Source organism: Entelurus aequoreus, linkage group LG07, assembly GCF_033978785.1.
Source record: "Entelurus aequoreus isolate RoL-2023_Sb linkage group LG07, RoL_Eaeq_v1.1, whole genome shotgun sequence".
Lineage (NCBI taxonomy): Eukaryota > Metazoa > Chordata > Actinopteri > Syngnathiformes > Syngnathidae > Entelurus > Entelurus aequoreus.
This window is the reverse complement of record NC_084737.1, coordinates 65,562,196-65,582,490: the sequence shown is the minus strand read 5'-3', so window position 1 is coordinate 65,582,490 and position 20,295 is coordinate 65,562,196. Positions and strand designations below refer to the sequence as shown.

At 39.3% G+C, this 20,295-nt stretch overlaps 1 protein-coding gene across 3 annotated transcripts in view; it reads left to right on the top strand.

Moving 5' to 3' along the window:
• The window catches only part of spsb1 (splA/ryanodine receptor domain and SOCS box containing 1), a 74,665-nt gene extending 54,828 nt beyond the window's left edge, over positions 1–19,837 (top strand). For all 3 annotated transcript variants that reach the window (XM_062054264.1, XM_062054262.1, XM_062054263.1), the window contains exons 2-3: positions 15,509–16,376; positions 18,627–19,837. In XM_062054264.1, coding sequence (XP_061910248.1) covers positions 15,683–16,376; positions 18,627–18,754 — 822 coding nt within the window. In that variant the 5' untranslated portion in view covers positions 15,509–15,682 and the 3' untranslated portion in view covers positions 18,755–19,837. The remainder of the gene's footprint in view (positions 1–15,508; positions 16,377–18,626) is intronic.
• Positions 19,838–20,295: the final 458 nt, after the last annotated feature.

Here is a 20,295-nt window from a genome sequence, read left to right as displayed (position 1 = left end):
CAGACTGACTTCATATTTCAGGATTCTTTGGACAAATATGTGTACGAACGTCTAAAACTATAAGTAAAGAAACCAAAACTTATCTTCGGGTATAATTTTGTACCATCTTGAAACGTAAAATTTAGCGTGTCGATTTATTCAATTTCTTAACTCAAACCTGTAAATTTCCATGTCGAGACACTTATAGGAAAGGTAAACTACTTTGACCTATGTGCTTTTCAATTGGTCAAAAAATTACCCCACATAGAGCAAGCATAGACGCGCATCGCAAACTGCCTCGCTATGAGCGGTCACAAGCTGCCGCTACAATGGAGATAAGTAGGTCAGCGGCCAATGGTCACGTACCTACCTTTTCCACCATAAGTTCCTGAAACCAAAAGTTCCTGTAGACCTGTGTGGTTTGTGTTTACACCACATTTTACAGTTCAGGGTAGTTTATACAAATCAGGCTGATGACGTATGAATGAGTGGTACAGTGTATTTCTACATTCATGCCGTGTAAATGGACATAATTAGGTCAGATTTATTTGACTAAAGTGTAAGTCAATAAAATACAAAGCAATAAGATACTAAACTATGATTTAAAAAAAATTAAAGCGTACCTGATATAAAGTCTGGCTTTTGTTCAGTGTCCTACAGTCAAAGTCATCCCCTCAGTAAATGATGAATTCATGAGGGTCAGGCAAGTCCTAAACATCCATTTCAGCTGTAGTACAGAACAGCAACATGGAAAACCGGCGGAAGAATGTCAATTGTCAAAGTGTCTGCTGTGATGACAGTCATAAAAACAATGAAGATATTGGTTACCTAACCCCTGATTTCAATAGGAAGCGTCACGGCTGCAGCACGTAATCGCCACGGAACAGCACCGCAACAATCCGGTTCTGTTGCGGCTCCGCCGTGCAGGAAATAGCGCAGACTTATACATTATCTCGCGCATTATCATGTGATAAAGTAAACACTGAAGTGAACACCGTGAAATGTCCCGAGCTTTGTCGTGCATCAATATCTGCAGGCGGTCGTGTCTTCGACAGCATTGACTTGACTTGACTCGTGCAAAAGACCACAGTTTTGCCTTGCAGAACGACATTTTTATTCAACACAGCAGTAACTTTATCCTTTGCAAGCATTGTAGACACAAAACTCCCACGAACCACGCTCCTGCTTCCCTGGCCCTGTATCAACTGGCATTTGACACGGGACCCCATATGCGCACATAGCTGCCCAGGATACGCCTGTACCGTATTTTTCGGAGTATAAATCGCACCGGAGTATAAGTCGCACCTGCCGAAAATGCATAATAAAGAAGGAAAAAAACATAAGTCGCACTGGAGTATAAGTCGCATTTTTGGGGGAAATTTATTTGATAAAACCCAACACCAAGAATAGACATTTGAAAGGCAATTTAAAATAAATAAAGAATAGTGAACAACAGGCTGAATAAGTGTACATTATATGACGCATAAATAACCAACTGAGAACGTGCCTGGTATGTTAACGTAACATTATGGTAAGAGTCATTCAAATAACTATAACATATAGAACATGCTATATGTTTACCAAACAATCTGTCACTCCTAATCGCTAAAACCCATGAAATCTTATACGTCTAGTCTCTTACGTGAATGAGCTAAATTATATTATTTGATATTTTACGGTAATGTGTTAATAATTTCACACATAAGTTGCTCCTGAGTATAAGTCGCACCCCCTGCCAAACTATGAAAAAAAACTGCGACTTATGGTCCGAAAAATACAGTACATGATTCTTTAATTTTGGACCTCCAAAATCAGCATTTGTGTCAAGGTGAATTTACGTCTGAAAACCTTTTGACAAGTTGACTTCATGTCCATCCTCGACCGTTAAGACGTTTCAACGTGTAAAATACGATCCGCCCTGAAGACAGACTTTTATTTTCAAAGTCCATCCATCCATTTTCTACCGATTGTCCGTTTCGGGGTCGCGGGGGCGCTGGAGCCTATATACATACTTGCCAACCTTGAGACCTCCAATATCGGGAGGTGGGGGGCGTGTTGGGGGCGGGGGGCGTGGTTATTTACAGCTAGAATTCACCAACTCGAGTATTCATATATATTTCATATATATATATGTATGTATGTATGTATGTATGTATGTATGTATGTGTATATATATGTATGTATGTGTATATATATGTATGTATGTATGTATGTGTATATATATATATATATATGTGTGTATGTATGTATGTATGTATGTATGTATGTATATGTATGAAATACTTGACTTTCAGTGAATTCTAGCTATATATATATATATTTATTTTATTTACATAAAAGAAATACTTGAATTATCTGTCCATTAGATGGCAGTATTGTCCTGTTTAACTTCTCTGTTCATGACTGAGAAATCATTTCGGCCACCGTGTTCAATGGAGAAGTCTGTTCTACATATTTACAGGCAACATACACCTTCCCCTTCGAACTGTCCTGGATGAACTGAAATTCTTGTTTCCATTCGTTTTGGAACTTGCAAGCGTATTTATATTGTGGGAAAGCGGACGTGAGAACAGGCTGTCCCCACTAAGTCTCGGGTCCGCATTGAGCTAGAGGGGGCGTGGCCTCCAGCTCCAGCTGAATACCGGGAGTTTGTCGGGAGAAAATCTCTGCCGGGAGGTTGTCGGGAGAGGCGCTGAATAACTGGATTCTCCCGCTAAAAACGGGAGAGTTGGCAAGTATGCCTATATCAGCTGCATTCGGGCGGAAGGCGGGGTACACCCTGGACAAGTCTCCACCTCATCACAGGGCTAACACAGATAGACAGACAACATTCACACTCACATTCTCACACTAGGGCCAATTTAGTGTTGCCATCAACTTATCCCCAGGTGCATGTCTTTGGAGGTGGGAGGAAGCCGGAGTACCCGGAGGGAACCCACGCAGTCTTGGGGAGAACATGCAAACTTCACACAGAAATATCCCGAGCCCGGGATTGAACTCAGGACCGTCGTATTGTGAGGCACATGCACTAACCCCTGTTCTACCGTGCTGCCTTAAACTGGATAATCTATTTTGTGTTTGTGCATCACTTCGCCGCCGATATTCGTCAAAATGCCAAATTGGTGTTAACCTCTTTTTTTTTTGGTCTTAAGAATTTTTTTTTTTTTTTTTTCATTTTCATTTTTTTACAACTATAACATAACTACACCAGCAGATACAATATATACACATACCAGTATTTAGTAAAAAAAAAAAAAAGTAGTTATAAACACTGCTCAAGCACCAGCCCCCCCATTCCTCCTGTTCTTTTTGTCGTTTGTACACAATATATCTCTTCAGTTTAGCTTTCAAGACTTCCATGTTTTGCGCTAATCCAGTTTATCTTTCTTTCCTGGTGTCTTACAAGTTCCAGAGTTTCCCCTTTAATGTAATTAAACAGGGCACCTTGAAAATAAGTAGGGTTTTTTTACGCGAAAACAAATTAATGTACCTAATGTTGTATATTTAACCCAGTGAGTACCACAACGATAGTATGTACTAGGGCTTCGTGATTTTGAGAAAAAACCTAATTGTGATTTTTTTTTTCTCCAAAATTGCGATTGTGATTCGATTTGCGATTTTATATATAAATGTATAACGAGTGAAGGAATACAGGTTACTTTTAGACTGTCAATCAATATTCTTGTCTAAAAGTGCCATGCATTAGAACAATATGCAATAATATACTTTCAAAAATATTTGGCTGTATGCAGACAGCGCTTTTGTCAACATCATGCTCTTTAAGTGAAGAACTATTTGATTAAAACTTCAATGATTATAATGCAAGTAACCATCTAAAAGGAAATAAACTTATTTCTCATTACTGTAGAATTGTTTACCATTGTACTGTCATCGGTAAATAACTTTATTCTAAATGCCATCCATCCATCCATCTTCTTCCGCTTATCCGAGGTCGGGTCGCGGGGGCAGCAGTCTAAGCAGGGAAGCCCAGACTTCCCTCTCCCCAGCCACTTCGTCCAGCTCCTCCCGGGGATCCCGAGGCGTTCCCAGGCCAGCCGGTAGACATAGTCTTCCCAACGTGTCCTGGGTCTTCCCCATGGCCTCCTACCGGTCGGACGTCCCCTAAACACCTCCCTCAGGAGGCGTTCGGGTGGCATCCTGACCAGATGCCCGAACCACCTCATCTGGCTCCTCTCGATGTGGAGGAGCAGCGGCTTTACTTTAAACTCCCCCCGGATGGCAGAGCTTCTCACCCTATCTCTAAGGGAGAGCCCCGCCACCCGGCGGAGGAAACTCATTTCGGCCGCTTGTACCCGTGATCTTGTCCTTTCAGTCATGACCCAAAGCTCATGACCATAGGTGAGGATGGGAACGTAGATCGACCGGTAAATTGAGAGCTTTGCCTTCCGGCTCAGCTCCTTCTTCACCACAACGGATCGATACAGCGTCCGCATTACTGAAGACGCCGCACCGATCCGCCTGTCGATCTCACGATCCACTCTTCCCTCACTTGTGAACAAGACTCCAAGGTACTGAATAAACAAAAAAAATTGACTCCTTTCTGTAAGCAAAAGTTTTACCTAAATAGATATTGAACATCTTAAAGTGTATTTTTTTCCCAGATGGAAAACTTAGGTTGGACGTAGTCCTTTTTTTTATTGCTATCATGGACGGCGTTTTTGCTCATTCGTCCGTGTAGTTGGGCTCATATCGCTCATTCGATTTGAAGCTGAAATATTCCCACAACGGAACATAATCTTTTTCCTCCTATTTTGTGTTAGTTTGCAGCACTTCCCATCGGTGAGTCCTGAGGCTATTTGTACTGTGAGTGTCGGCGGCAGCGCCCCGCTTTAGTCTCCATCGAGACAAAGATTGTTAATGACTGAAAAGAGGGGTCACTCTGTCCAGCTATTTCCACTGGTAAATAAACACGCTCAGGTGCTGACAGCGATTCACAAAGACGTCTTTCTTTCTGTCTAAGTGAGAGACGAACAAACGCGAGGCTCAACAATTCTGATTGACCAACATGTCTGTCACTAAACTGCTGGTCAACAGCGCAGGAAAAAAAACAAACACTCAGCATCTTGCGGGTATTACCGCGCTAATTAAAACCTTGATGTCAATTAATCTTGCAGCCCTAGTATGTACATAATATTGTAAATCAAATAGGTTATAAAGGTTAGTCATGGCATAGGTTAATAGAAATAGATTATCAATAGAATAAAATAGAGAAAAGATTGTGATCTTGTAGTTTTGGACTAAATGTGACGTCGCGTTGGTTTACTACCTGTCATAGAAATGTCTGTGTCATTGCCTCTGTGTATAGAGCTGTTCGTCTATTCTGAGAGAACACATCCTGTAGATTCAATGTACACGATTGAGTAGCTTAGTTGCTCGGACAGCAATGTGTTCATACAAGTTTAGTTTGGGGTATGATGTTTCTTATAGGAAAAATGGGTCTTGTTTTCGTCTGTACTTTTTGGCTGATTGGCCGGCGAGCAATCGATAGCTGCTTCTCCAGAAAATGAGCTGTATCATTGTGCCATGAGTTTATTCAAGTACAGAAATCATTACGATTTTATGATAGTTAAAATTTTAAACTGTTATATTAACCATCGGGAATTTTACAGAGAGTCAACTATAGTTGATGTACAGTCATGCACAATTGAGCCTACTCCGGGACAAATTGATGTACAAAGATGTGCTTTTGAGCCTACTCCAGGACAAATTGATCTACAAAAATGTGCATGGAAGCGGGCTTGGACTAAATTGTGAGGTTACGCATAATTCAAAGGGATTAGTTGAATTTAGCATGTATTGGCGCAATCGCAGCAACGCAAATTCCTGGAGGGTCGGAGTAGTAAGCCTGGGCTCATTCTTCTTGCTCATACGATTTGAAGCCGAAATACTCTCACAACGGGACGTTTATTTGCTCTACAATCATATTTGTTTCCCCTAATTTTTACATTGCCGTGCTTCTCACCAGCAACAAGCAATGCTCTGTCGCTGCTGGAAGCTTGCAGTCCCGCCTACTTTTTTGAAGAAACCATTGAATACATACGACAGAGATAATTCAAAATAGGTTTTTAAAACTAGTATGGTGAAATGACACTGCATCTTATTCTTAGCAAAATTCTAAATTGAATGATGATTTTTAGGCCAGATATAAATTTTACTTTTTATGGAATCATTTTCAAATAATTGAATTAAGAGCTTCCCTTGGGAAGCAATACTTTAGCTTGAATAGAATACTTCTATGAACAAAAATGTAGCATTGCACATTGCATGCAAATAAACAATAATCTCTAACATTCAGATCAATAAAGTGCAAACTTAAAAGTTCTGTCTAGAATAACATACTTCTGTAAATAAAATAAAAATAGTATTATACATTGTATCCAAATAAATGTTAAAGTAAAAAATTGAGAGGACTAGAGTCGGTTTGAGTAAGTGGATAAAGTAAACGCAGCCTTTTTCATTCACACATCTTGGCGGTGTGCAGAGCAACCACTTTAGTGATCAGTCTACGCATTGTGCTTCTGTCTCATCATACATGGTGGTATCATACATATCTGGTGTAAATTATTCCACTAGTAAGGTGATTTTTAGCCCGTAGTTTGTTTGTTTGTTGTTGCGGTTTTGATCGCATCCTTAAGAGTTACATTTGCCCTACTCTGCTGAAGGTTTGGTTTCAGATGCTGGAATAAGTTTGCTGTGCTGCTGCCTTTTTAAAACAAACTTTGCACCGTGCAGTCACTTGTTCCACGCCTTTTGCCGCAAAACCAAAGTACTGACAACACTTTTCTTTGCAACAAACGTCTCGCTCTTGTTAGCGTTAGCATTAGCCATGTTTTGCTGTGTGCCGATAAGGAAGTAAGGGGACGGCGCAAGCTGCGGAATCTCCTGAGGGGCAAAAAGTATGACTGAGCAAGAGGAGGAAAAAATGGTTTATTTAAATCCTCTGCAACAAAATACTGAAATATATTGATAAAATCAATATATCACCCATGCCTAACAAGAGGGTTCACTCCCTTCATCTAATTTTGCTATTAAACGAACACGCTGAGCTACTGATAGTGATGAAAGGCTCTGGTTCACATGCGCAGGGGCTGCGGCACTTCAGTATTCAGGAAATAAGCATTGTTGCCTAAAATGCATTGATAAATGACGGTTTTTCTGTAATTAAAAATGTAAACGGTATTATTAACCGTCTGGAATTTTACAGCGGTTTATCATTATACCGTTTATCGTTACATCCCTAGTCAATAGACACATCTACCTTTTTTCTTTTTTTCAGTCATACCACATTGTATACACTACAGTATTTGTACTTGTATCAAGTTTAAATTACTTTTTTAACCCAAAGCCTAATGTACCCGCAGGTAAACAAACACCCTTTAGATTAAGATCTGTGTTTTATTGGCCCAGTAAATCCACTGAGACCCTTCTCTTGCATCTTAATCAGTCTCAAACCAACCTAGGGGCCCTGAAACCTCATCCAGCACAGGCCAGAGTGGCTGCCCAAATACACCCCTCCAACAAAAACCCTCATTGAATGGGAGTGTTTATTTTTAAAGTTGTTGGAAAAGCTTTTATCCTGTTTGGTTTTATTTACTTGTTTTTGTCATTATATGGCCCTTTGCCAATTGCGGAGTGGGGATGGAAAAGCGTGAGTCCCAACTGTGTACAAATTAACATGTTTTACTTTTCCTGAATGCAGGACAGGCACTGAAGAAGAGATTGTTCAAATTCAGATGTTGGCCACCCGCTGCTTGCGCTCCCCTCCGTTTTCTAATCATTGAGGAGACATGACCCACTTAAATGGTTGTTTACTTGCATTAGAAGAAGAGCTACAGCACTTCTCAATGAACTCTTGTCTACAATTCAATTAGAAAGCCTTCCCATCAGTTACAAAATCCTTTACAGCCTTGCAGAAACACATGCTGAAATCTCAGGGAGCAAAAGCCATACTGTCCCTAAAACCCTTCAAATACATCACCGCAAACAAAGGTTTATCATAGAACTTTATAGTTGCATAGGAATACATTTTATTTTATATTCTTTTATGTGTGTGCGTGCATGTGTACCGGTGTGTATATGTATACACACACACACACACACACACACACATATATATAAGGGGTGTGGGGAAAAATCGATTCAAATTCGAATCGCGATTCTCACGTGCGATTCAGAATCGATACTCATTTTTAAAAAATCGATTTTTAATTTTTTTTTATTTAAAAAAAAAAAATTTATATATATATATTTATTTATTTATTTATTTTTTTTTTAATTAGTCAATCCAACAAAACAATACATAGCAATACCATAACAATGCAATCCAATTCCAAAACCAAACCCGACCCAGCAACACTCAGAACTACAATAAACAGAGCAATTGAGAGGAGACACAAACACGACACAGAACAAACCAAAAGTAGTGAAACAAAAATGAATATTATCAACAGTATCAATATTAGTTACAATTCCAACTTAGCAGTGATTAAAAATCCCTCATTGACATTATCATTACATTTATAAAAAAAAAAAAAAAAAAGAATAGTGTCACAGTGGCTTACACTTGCATCGCATCTCATAAGCTTGACAAAACACTGTGTCCAATATTTTCACAAAGATAAAATAAGTCATATTTTTGGTTCATTTAATAGTTAAAACAAATTCACATTATTGCAATCAGTTGATAAAACATTGTCCTTTACAATTATAAAAGCCTTTACAAAAAATCTACTACTCCGCTTGCATGTCAGCAGACTGGGGTAGATCCTGCTGAAATCCTATGTATTGAATGAATAGAGAATCGTTTTGAATCGGGAAAAAATCGTTTTTGAATCGAGAATCGTGTTTGAGTTCAATCCCGGACCCCTGGATTTTTCTGTGTGGAGTTTGCATGTTCTCCCCTTGACTGCATGGGTTCCCCCCGGGTACTCTGGCTTCTTCCTACCTCCAAAAACATGCACCTATGTATAGGTTGATTGGCAACACTAAATTGGCCCTAGTGTGTGAATTTTGTCTGTCTATCTGTGTTGGCCCTGCGATGAGGTTGCAACTTGTCCAGGGTGTAACCCGATTTCCGCCCGAATGCAACTGAGATAGGCTCCAGCACCCCCCGTGACCACGAAAGGGACAAGCGGTAGAAAATGGATGGATGGATGGATTATGATCACATAAAAAATGGTGGTGGTGTAAGAATATAAATTATTTTAATTATTTCCTACTATTGGCTCTAATATAAATCCTTTGATTTCTGCCCTTACTGTGTCCAGAGGCTTATTTCTTGAGTTTGTTTTGTAACAAAAACAAAATATTTTTTGATAGTAAAAATGTCGTATACACGGCTTTTTGTACTTGGTATTGTTGCTGTCGATATTAGTATTGATCCAGTCATCATTTTTACATTCAAGAGCGCTAGCTTGCTGTTAGCGGTTAGCATGGCTTATTGTGTCCAACTGTGTGTAGTAGGGTTGTACGGTATACTGGTACTAATAAAGTACCCATACTAATTGATTGAAATCGGTACTATACTGCCTCTGAAAAGTACCGGTACCGTTCTCTCATCTGTGGCGGTGACTGCAGAGCCGAAGCACATGATGAGTGTGTCAAAACGCACAAAGTGCATACAAGCAATAACATCTTGGAGCGGAAGAAGGGCAAAAAACGACAATTCTACTGGTTAATACAGAGGGTGCGTGAAGTGCAATATGGAGGTAATTGGGCTTCAAAACCAACGATAAAGGTGACTCTTTAAACAAGGAAGTGCCGCACTTTAAGTCTTGCTTTAAAACACGCCTCGCCAAATGTGGCGATTAGTATTACCACCTTTGCTTCAAACTTATGTAAACATTTAAATAATAAACATTCAGATCTGCACGGGGAGTTTAAATAGTGATAGGTAATAATGCAGCCGATTTGTGTCAGTCTGCTTTATTATTAGTTTTGCAGGACACAACCAGACCTGTTCAGTCTTCAACTGCATAGTGCAGCTCTACCTCTCGCTCGCTTTACTCGCCCACTCACTCACTCACTGACGTCGCTCACCAACACGTTGCCATTCTCTTGAAGACACACCCACACTACTCTCATAAGTTAACCAGCTACTCTGTTGTGCACGTGGAGATATGTAGACGCGCACACAGCTGCTTGGATTGATGCCAAATATTAGCGCAGTGTAATGACTGAATTTTGTAACAAATTGCTACAATTTGTGTTTTATCTTTTAACAAATGTTTTTTACCTCCTACATGGCTTATCTGTGTACATTTATCCATAGTTTTGATTATAGTACTTACTAATTGTATTTTTCTTAAAGCACAGACCAGGAATGGCAACCATAAATCATGAAGCATTTAATATAATGTAAATAAAGCTTTTTATTGAATTCAAGCTAATCCTTGATTATGGCAGACTTTGTAATATGGAAAATTGTAAATTGTTCTTTAAATGCAACAAGAAAATCAGTGTGTTTAATGCCCTTTTATTTATATTTTAACCTTCTAAAATTGTTCTTTGAGTGCAATAGGAAACATGTTTATTGTATTGTAAGATTTTCTGTTAAAATACAGCCAATATTGACATGTTTTGTAGTTACCTTTATTTTGAAAAGTATCGAAATACATTTTTCGTCCCCCAGTGATGCTCGAAAGAAACAGTTTATATGCCACCATGGGGTCAATGATTGCTGTCTTAAAAGTGGCTTTGCACTCTGGAGGGACGTTTTCTGCTAGCTCACTAGTGCGAATGCTAGAGTGACTACGTTTTCATGCACAAAATTAGTCAGATTTCTCAAATAGGGTTGTTTTGTATTTTTACAGCTACATGTGAAGTCCCAGTGTCCATGCACTCTTTCTAATGCGACTATTGGTCATAGGCTGTGTGCCTCTCGTACACTGACTGGGGGACACTTATTTCCTTTTAGCGCGGATTAATATATTGCTTTTCCGGTTTACCTATGACATGACACCAAAACAAGTTATCTTAAATAAATCAGTTTCTTTTTTTTCTCCCATCGATGCACTTCAAAATGTTTTGTTCTTTTAATCTGTGAAGCAAATAAACAGTATCCTCTTCATTACAGTCATTGCCAATGTTTTGATTGAATGGGATCTGCTTATATGGTTATATCCCGCACATTAAGCCTGGCGCCTGCGCGATACAAATGGTCCCCTCCGGCAGCCCGCACCCACTCTAGAGATCTGGGGCCGTACTTATCAAGCTTCTCAGAATTACTCCTAAGAAGTCTGCTAAGAGTTGACTTAAGAGTAAATAAATTCTTCGCTGAAAGCTGCACTTAAAAGTTAGTTATCAAGCGTCTTACTCACACTTTCAGCGAAGTGTAGGACTCAATCTTAAGTGTCACACTCAGAGCTGAATTACGACATTACTATGTGCCGTAAATGGAATTTTAGGTGACGTCATTTCTGTGTCCATAGAAATGACCAATCACAGAAGGGAATCCGTTGTCTAAGAATAAAGAAATATCTTGGAAATATTTAATTGGACAATGGGAGTGTATATTTTGACAAACTACAAAATAATACAAAACAAACTAGTCCCCGCCGGCACTCACGCTACCGCTCCCTCTCTTCTCTTCTCTCGCCCACACACTCACTGACGTCACTCACCTCACGGCCACACACATACGCTACTGTCATAACATTTTCTTTCCAATTCATTAATTAGGCAACCAATTTGAAACTGGTGTGGGTGGCTCTATATATACTAGCCCACTGCAGCCACATGCAGAAATCAACATGGAATCGAAAAGTATTAAATCTGTGACAAAAATAATACCCGCTCTGTCTAAACGATACCGTTTGATCAGCTGCTCGTCATCAAACAAATCCAGGACATCGTTCCGCTCCCTGAATGTTCGCGCACGTCTCTCTCGCCTCAGTGCCATCCCCTGCTGGCAACTCCTAACCACTTAAGACACCTCTGAAGGTCTCTTAAATATCGTGGAGAGTAGGAGTGATTCTTAGACTTAAGAACGTTGATAAAAAGCTTTTATTCTTAAGTTTGAGAGTAGGACTAAATTTCGCAAATTCTCAGGACTTAAGTGTAAAATGGCACTCTAAGAAGCTTGATAAGTACGGCCCCTGGTTTTCAATCGCATAATCTAGGTGCGTTAGTCCGACCTTTCAAAAGCCAAACATGATCAGATTAAGGTGTTTCCATGGGTTGTAAAATGCTTCTTTTGAGCCCAACTATCTGAGAAATCAGACTAATTTAGCGCATGGAAATGTAGTTAAGGACGCCTGTTTGTTTGCTTGTCGTTGCCAAATCTTTGGGACACATTTAGAACGTCATCAATATGCATTATCACGATATCACAATAGTATTAAAACATTTATCCTAATGCAAAAGTATACTTCTGTAAAGAGCTTTGAAAAACTCAGAAAGTAAAATAAAGGACCCTGCAGCGCTGAATGAATTTCACTTCGGCTGATGATCTGACAGTAATAATTGAAGAATGACAAATTAATTTGTTGTGGTGACTACCGTTTATGTTGGCACCTGTGCTATTGTGGAACGGAGCTGGGTAGCCATCCCTACTTACCACTTAAGCTGCACAATTAATCGAAATTAAGGTTTTTATTACCGGAATAACCTAACCGCAATAGGGTGAGTTTTTTTTTTCTCTCTCCTTTTCTTTGAGTCAGAATTGTTGAGGCCTGAGTCCTTGGCCTGATAGAAAAGTGGTTACAGAAAACGGCAAGATTGTGTGCTGCAGTCGATGCAGTCAGTGTCCTAATAACAAACACCACTTTCCTTGTATTACTGTACAGTATGTGCAAAAATTGTAATGACCGTGTAAAATGGCTGAAGGAACTTCTCCGGGGACGGCAGTACGAGGCGAACTGGAGGATGATACTATGACAAGCAGCCAAGGACGGTTTAAGCAAACATGGGTGTTTTATACATAAACCTGAATTATTATTTTTTAAGTAAATTATTGCATATTGTTCTAATGTGTGGCAACTTGAGACAAGAACATGTTGATTAACAGTCTAAAGAAGGGCTGGGCGATATGGCCAAAAACTAGCATAATATAAGTTTTTTTTATATTGATCAATATCAATAATTATTGATACTTATGACTTATTTAGGGCTGCCAATAAAGCAGTAGTGTAAAAGCTATTGAACAGTAGTTTTTGAAGCAACTAATTAAACGACACATTGGAAGTGTCAGGATGTTGCCGCACTGTCTGCCTTAAAACCAACAAAACTAGACAAGTTTCTGTTATTGAGTTGACATACCAAGATATTACAGTTTCTCTTTTCACTCCATGCAGAGAATCCACAGTGAGCCAAAAAGAGGGTGCAACCACACAAGTGTTATGAGAGTAGCGTATGTGTGTGTGTGCTTCTTTAAGAATGGCAGTGGGTTGGGTGAGTGGAAGAGTGAGGAAAGCGAGCGGTAGCATGCAGCAGTAGTGGCGAATGTGTCTGTGTCCTGCAGAAATAAGAATAGAGCAACCAAATTGTTACAAATCAGCGGCCTTGTCATTCCAACCTGAAAGCAGAGCTTAGCAGACCCATTGTCGGGTAAAGTAAAAAGTGTTACCCCCGACGATAACATCGGCCCTGGAGGGTAAGTCTCACCTCCCCTGCGCTCATCGACTATGGTCTGGGACTGGGAGCCGAACAGCAGAAAAGATGTAGTCGATACTGTTATGTGATTAGCTGTCTTTCCCAACGCTCATTGAATACTGTTAACTGATTGGCTATTGGCTTGTCCCTCCTATTGCTCAGGGACACTTCCTGTATCCTATTTGCTTGTTTCCCAAAGCGCGAGTGACTTCATGAAACGAATCTTGTTTCATAATTTCTGGTTTATCCGACCAAAAAATTTAAATATATATTGAATATTTTATCGAACACATTGTATATTGATAACGATGTCTATCGCGGTATGTATTGATATCGTATTATCGGCCCAGCCCTAGTCCAAACGTAACATTACTTCTTAATTTAGCAGTTGTATGCACTTGAATACCATTTTTAAAATTGCAAAAAAAATTGCTATCGCAATTTTGGCAGGAAAAATTAGGATTAAGATTCTTCGCAAAATAGTGCAGCCCACCAACAGTAACTGCAAACACCCTTCATGGAAACTGTGATCAAAGTAAGCTTAATGCATCAACAAATGGAAAACAAATACAAAATGATACTATACCTAAAGTTGTGAACATTGTCTAAATAAATTGTGTGGACCTACCTCTGTACAGTGGACCTACCTCTGTACAGTGGAACCTCGACTTACGGACTGATTTTGGTTCTTCAAACGTGGTTTGTAAATAGAGAAGTTTGTATTGTATAGCAGAGTTCCCCATATGAAACAATGTAAATATGACTAATGGGTTCCAGCCTCCACAACAGTCCATATTTTAGTGAAGGTTTGTGCACTTTTAACACAATCTAAAGTGCTATTCAGTACTGTATATCAAACAAATATAGATGTAAGGGGGTGATGAATCAACTTTGTGTAGTAAAAAGTAATAACTAATATTTTAAAAAGTAGAATGCACACACAAACAACGGCAGAGAACTGAGGAGAAAGGAGCAGACAGAGGGAGAGAAAAGGAAGGGAGGATAGGGTAGCCGTACGTGTCTACGAGTTTGCGCTCGGGAAGAGTGAGGTGCCGCTCTGGAATGAGAGAAGAATCTTCTCTGCGGTGATTCTGTTCTGGCATCTTTTCGCAGAAAAGAACAGCTTTGTCACAATTAAAACGGATGTGCTTACTTAATGTGCTGTGCTGTGGTCATGCTTGTGAGTGCCTTGTGAATGTAGTCCTGCAAAAAGTTTTTTTATTTTTTAACTCCACAGCGGTTCCCTCCTTCTTTCCACGCCGGTCTGTTGAATTTTTAGGACTCTTAATGAGTTGGCAAAATGGACAAAACTTGTCAAAATGTGAAAGAACACATGCTGGAGTGTTGAGATGTGACTTCTCCTGCACAGCAAGTAAAATGGAATGCTCAAGCCTCCCCAACAATGTTTTGACCTGCTTTCTTGTCTGCAGCGTTCGTCCACACAGAAGCATATTTGGCTAGATCGAAAAGCTCGTAAACCGAAAAGCTCGCATAAAGAAGGGTTCGTAAATAAGGGTTCCAATGTACTTCTCCCAACTTATAGCACAATGCTTGTGTTCTCTGTACATTACCCTAGTTCTTTTACATAATCTGTCAATTATGTCTTCCGTCATGGAAAATTGGCTAACTGCTTTAAATGTCAAAGTTCTGAGAATTGAAATCCTGATAATTCTGAACTGTTTCTGTACAAAGTCCTGTAGCGCGGACTTTCTTGCAATGATGTAATAATGAAGTTACTGTATGGTTGTAATATTGCCATTTACATAACTAGACAAAGTGGAAGCAACGCAAAATGTTTCCAATGAAGTGTCAAGTTGGTGTTCATGCTATCAAGTTAAGGAGGCTTGACTGCTCTTCCAGCAGAAATAGTGTTAACTCATTGGTTTGTTAACTTCTTTGTCCATGCCCATCTCTCCAGGTCGACTGCACAAACACCTCGACGTTTGGCAACAAGTGACCGCAGAGATTGAACCTGCCTTGGATTGCATGAGCACAGGAGAAGAAGACCTGAGGTTGACTACTCCCCCATTGGACCTTGAGGAGGGGGGAGGAGGAGGAAGAAGACAAGGCCACTTCCCTAAATACCCGGAGTATGGGGCAAAAAGTCCCAGGTGGCATTAAAACAATTGATATGCGCGATCCAGCGTTCAGCCCCCTGAAGCTGGAGCTACAGGCCTTGAGTCACACCAAGCCTTCTCGACTGGACCTGCTATTGGATATGCCGCCAGTAAGCGCAGACATTCAGGTCCAGCACTCGTGGAACAACGATGACCGCTCGCTCAACATCTTCGTCAAGGACGATAACAAGTTGGTTTTCCACAGGCACCCAGTGGCACAGAGCACGGATGCCATCCGGGGCCGTGTTGGTTATACACGGGGACTGCATGTGTGGGAAATCAGCTGGGCGATGCGCCAGAGGGGCACGCACGCCGTTGTTGGTGTAGCAACAGTTGATGCGCCGCTGCACTCCGTAGGCTACACTGCACTAGTGGGAAGCGACAGTGAGTCCTGGGGTTGGGACCTATGCAGGAGTAAACTCTACCATGACAGCAAGAATCACTCAGGCAAAGTATACCCCTCCTTCCTCGAGCCAGAAGACACTTTCATAATACCGGACTCCCTCTTAGTAGTTTTGGACATGGATGAAGGGACTTTGGGTTACATAGTGGATGGCCATTATCTGGGGGTGGCCTTCAGAGGACTTAAAGGCAGGAAGCTATACCCAGTGGTGAGCGCTGTGTGGGGACACTGTGAAATACGTATCCGGTACATAAACGGACTTGATCGTAAGTACAAGTTGCTGACATTTGTGTTGATTTATAATTTGCTCTGGGTGACTATCTCTGAGACTCAATGGGTTCATTCATTACTGTTGTCGAGAGATGGTCACACATTCATAATTATTGCCGCGAGAGGAGCTAACTTGTTGCTTTTTTTTCTTGTTTTTTTTTTTTTTTTAACTCGTTGACACCAACAAACTGCATTTTAGGTCAAATGTATCCTCATTTTTTGGGACAGGAAAGCCATAAGGCAGGGGTGTCCAAAGTGCGGCCCGGGGGCCATTTGCAGCCCGCAACTAATTGTTTAGCGGCCCGCCACATATTCTGGAAATGCTATTGCAAAAATTAAAAATTAGCATTAAAAAAAGTGGAATGAGGTGAAATCTAACGAGGAACAGTTGCAATGTTGACACAAAGCTGCCATGCAGGCTGTTTGTTTTTCTTTTGTCTTTATTTTGCTTTTTTTGCCATTGCTCAAAAAAAAAAAAATTCTTTTTAAAAAATTCAATGTTATAATCAATTATTGATCTATTCAAGGCTCCAATTACTTCAAATATTTCACTTTAAAATGTTTTATGTGGAAAATATTGCATATATTGTGTGGTTTCCATATAAAAGCAATGTTTTCTTTGACATAAGAGCATAAAACAAACAAACATAATAGTTCAAACGTAAAATGGACAGATATATCTGAAGTTGATCTCGTAATTTAAGTGTTGAAAGTAAAAAAATATATGATAAAAATGTATCACTTTATGAGTGGGGAACCTTTTGGATCCCAAATATATTTAATGGGATTTTATTGATCTTTTCACTGTGATTAATCAAAAATAATAATAAATTAAAATCAATGGTGTCCTTTTTTGGGCTCCAATTACTTCACATCAAACATTGCTTTCTGAATGTTTTGGGCGCTGGGGGAAATACTGCATATTTCAGTTTTACTATAAAAAACAAAGTTGTCTTTGACAGAAAAGGCATAAATCCTTTTTTTTTAACGCTATATCAACCTGAAGTTGATATAGAGATTTACTGTAAGCGTTGAATAAAAAAAATAATAATGTGACTTATTTTTAACATTTTAATGACTGAGACCCTTTATATTTATATATTTTATGATTTGAAAATGAAAAATATCAAAATGGCCCCCGCATGCTTTAATTTTTCCGTGTGCGGCCCTCAATGGAAAAAGTTTGGACACCCCTGCTATAAGGCATCAAAAAATAATTTGTATTGGATATACTTTGGTGTAAATTTTATGTACTATTTGCTACCAGTCACTTTTATAACACGTCTTTTGAGTGTCTGTGAGAGGTTTGATTGTGAAGGTGTTCCCAGATTGCAAATGAAAACACGCCCCACCTTCTCCAAGAGTATAATAATTCATCTTTTGAAAATGTACATTGTTTAAATATAAATGATAAATTTTAATAAGGAACATCACCACTATTTTTCCCCAGACAGTCAAAACATCATATAGATTCACCCGGTCGCAACATTAGGTACACAATACTAGATTGCTATCACAAAAGGTCCACATTAATGTGGATAAATGTTTGCCTAGACACATTTTTGAATATATTAAAGATCTTGAATAAACACATAAGCGCATATATATTCCCTACTTAATAATAATAATAATAATAATTAGCTTCGTCTCAGAGGAGAAATTTGTCTTGGACATTAAGACAGCGTTTTACTTAACATATATATATACATACAGTTCATCCGACAATACAGTGACGACAGTGAACAGTGCGCAGGTATATCAGTTAGTTATGAGATCACACATTACACTCCCCCCATATTGCACACCTCCCGTATTGCCCTATCCCAAAATTGCAGTCCTTGATATTGCATCCGGTTATTACAGTAGTTTTCTGTTAAGTGCTTTGATTGCCAGTGGGACAAAGGAAAATCTATACCTGGTTGAGTTTTTTTTTGTTGCTGTTCTGTACCGTTTACCATTTGGTATCAACACAATTTCACTATGAAGTATGTGGTGTGGGTTTGAGTTTCTTTGCTCATGCAAAGTGAAACGTGATAATATAAATTTCAAAGGAATATTTAATCATGATTAATCTAAATTAAACCCCAGTAACTCTGACTTTAAAATTGTAATTGTTTGACAGCCCAAATCTAAATATATCTAATGTTAATTTTTATTTCATGTATTAGTCGGCAATTATTAGTAAAGCTACTGAAAACTCAGATCGATATTTTTGTGCATAAACTGTTCTGTCTCTTCTTCCTCAGCTGAACCTCTCTCTCTGATGGACCTGTGTCGGCGCTCTGTGAGGGTGGCACTAGGAAGAGAACGTCTAGGTGAAATCCACCGGCTGCCCCTGCCGGCCTTTCTCAAGAACTACCTGCTCTACCAATGACTGCACTGTCACATTAGCGTATGCTTTCTTTCTTGCTTCTCTGGGATCCTTTGGTTGAACTCGTTTGACAACATTTCCTTGAGCCTGTTGGACAGATCCAAGCTCACTGATGATTTAGCAAGTATGCTTATCTGATTAGCGACCAGACTCATTTTTGAGTTTCTTATTCTATTTTAACGACTATTTGCAATTGTACTCTAACTTTTTTTTTTTTTAATTCAGGAATTTCTGAGCTCTATGCACATACTGATAGAAAATATGCCCTGGCGGTCACCGTTTTGGTGCAACGAGTCACTTTTGGTCAGTATCTCTCTTGACTTCAGCCAGCACTGTCTTTTTAAAATTTGATTGCATTAGATGAATTAGACCATGTTCTATGTTGTGTGACTACAAGATGACAGCACTTGTTGAACATGTTACACTGAAAGAAACGTTTTGGTTTTTTTAAATGCGTTTTTAAGCAGATCAGCAAACAGGCCTTAGGTAGTAACCACACCAGTGAGACAGTTATGTAGCGAGACTTTGAACTCCTGCAGTAGTAAAAGATGTATTCTACTCACACTTTAGACATCTGACAGGAAATATCTCAGCAGGCTTGAAATTGTATGGATGTCACTGTGATTTGTAGCATGCATCTGCAAGAAATATCCCCGGTTGTATCTCATTGTTATTGTTTTCTTTCTTAGTGTTGTTTTACCCACATTTTACACAGGTTGGCACACAAAGTAGAAACCAGTGGAAGTGACTGGTACATATCAGGGCGCAGCTGATAGTTTTTGATAAGTATGGCAAAAACTATAAAACTGAAAGGGTTTTGCCAAAACAAACGGTAAATCTTTAACGCACCTCAATCAAAGTCTAAGCAGAAAGACAATCCTCTAAAGTACTGCTCTGATTCTATAATACTAGTAAAATATTACGCTTCCAACATTGTCAAATGCCATATCTGTTAGGTTGATAAATGTGCAGCTGTGTTATCCTCAGTCTGCATGTGCCACACCTTTCTATTCCTTTCTTTCTTGCCTTTTATTTGCATTTATTAATGTAGACTTGTTTGTATCTATTAAAGGTTATTTCCATTTATATTTGTGTTTGAAAGTATGTACTACCTAGAACTCATTATACAAGGCCTGTTTGAGTCACAGCACAAGTGACTTAATGAACTTGGTCAGGGATTTCTAAAGTTGCCAGAAGACTTAATCTACTTGAGAAAAAAACATTTTCTAATCTGAACTAATTTCCAAATGATTTTCTATGGTAGCCCTTGAGACATGAATGTAAAAAAAAAAATTAAAAAAAAAAGTCTTATTTTTCTATATTTTGCCACAGTTGTTCCCCAGGAAATGGTCAGAGACCCTTCCGCTTGCTTAAAGGAAGTTTCTTTGTTGGTTGTGCTGTAAATTTCGCTGCATTATTGTTCTTTATAATAGGATTCAGCCTTAAATACTATTAATTAAGACTGTAATTACTCTAGAATTCAAAGTTACAGTAAATCCGGAAAGTGTTTACAGTGCTCCGCTTTTTCCACAGGTTATGTTACA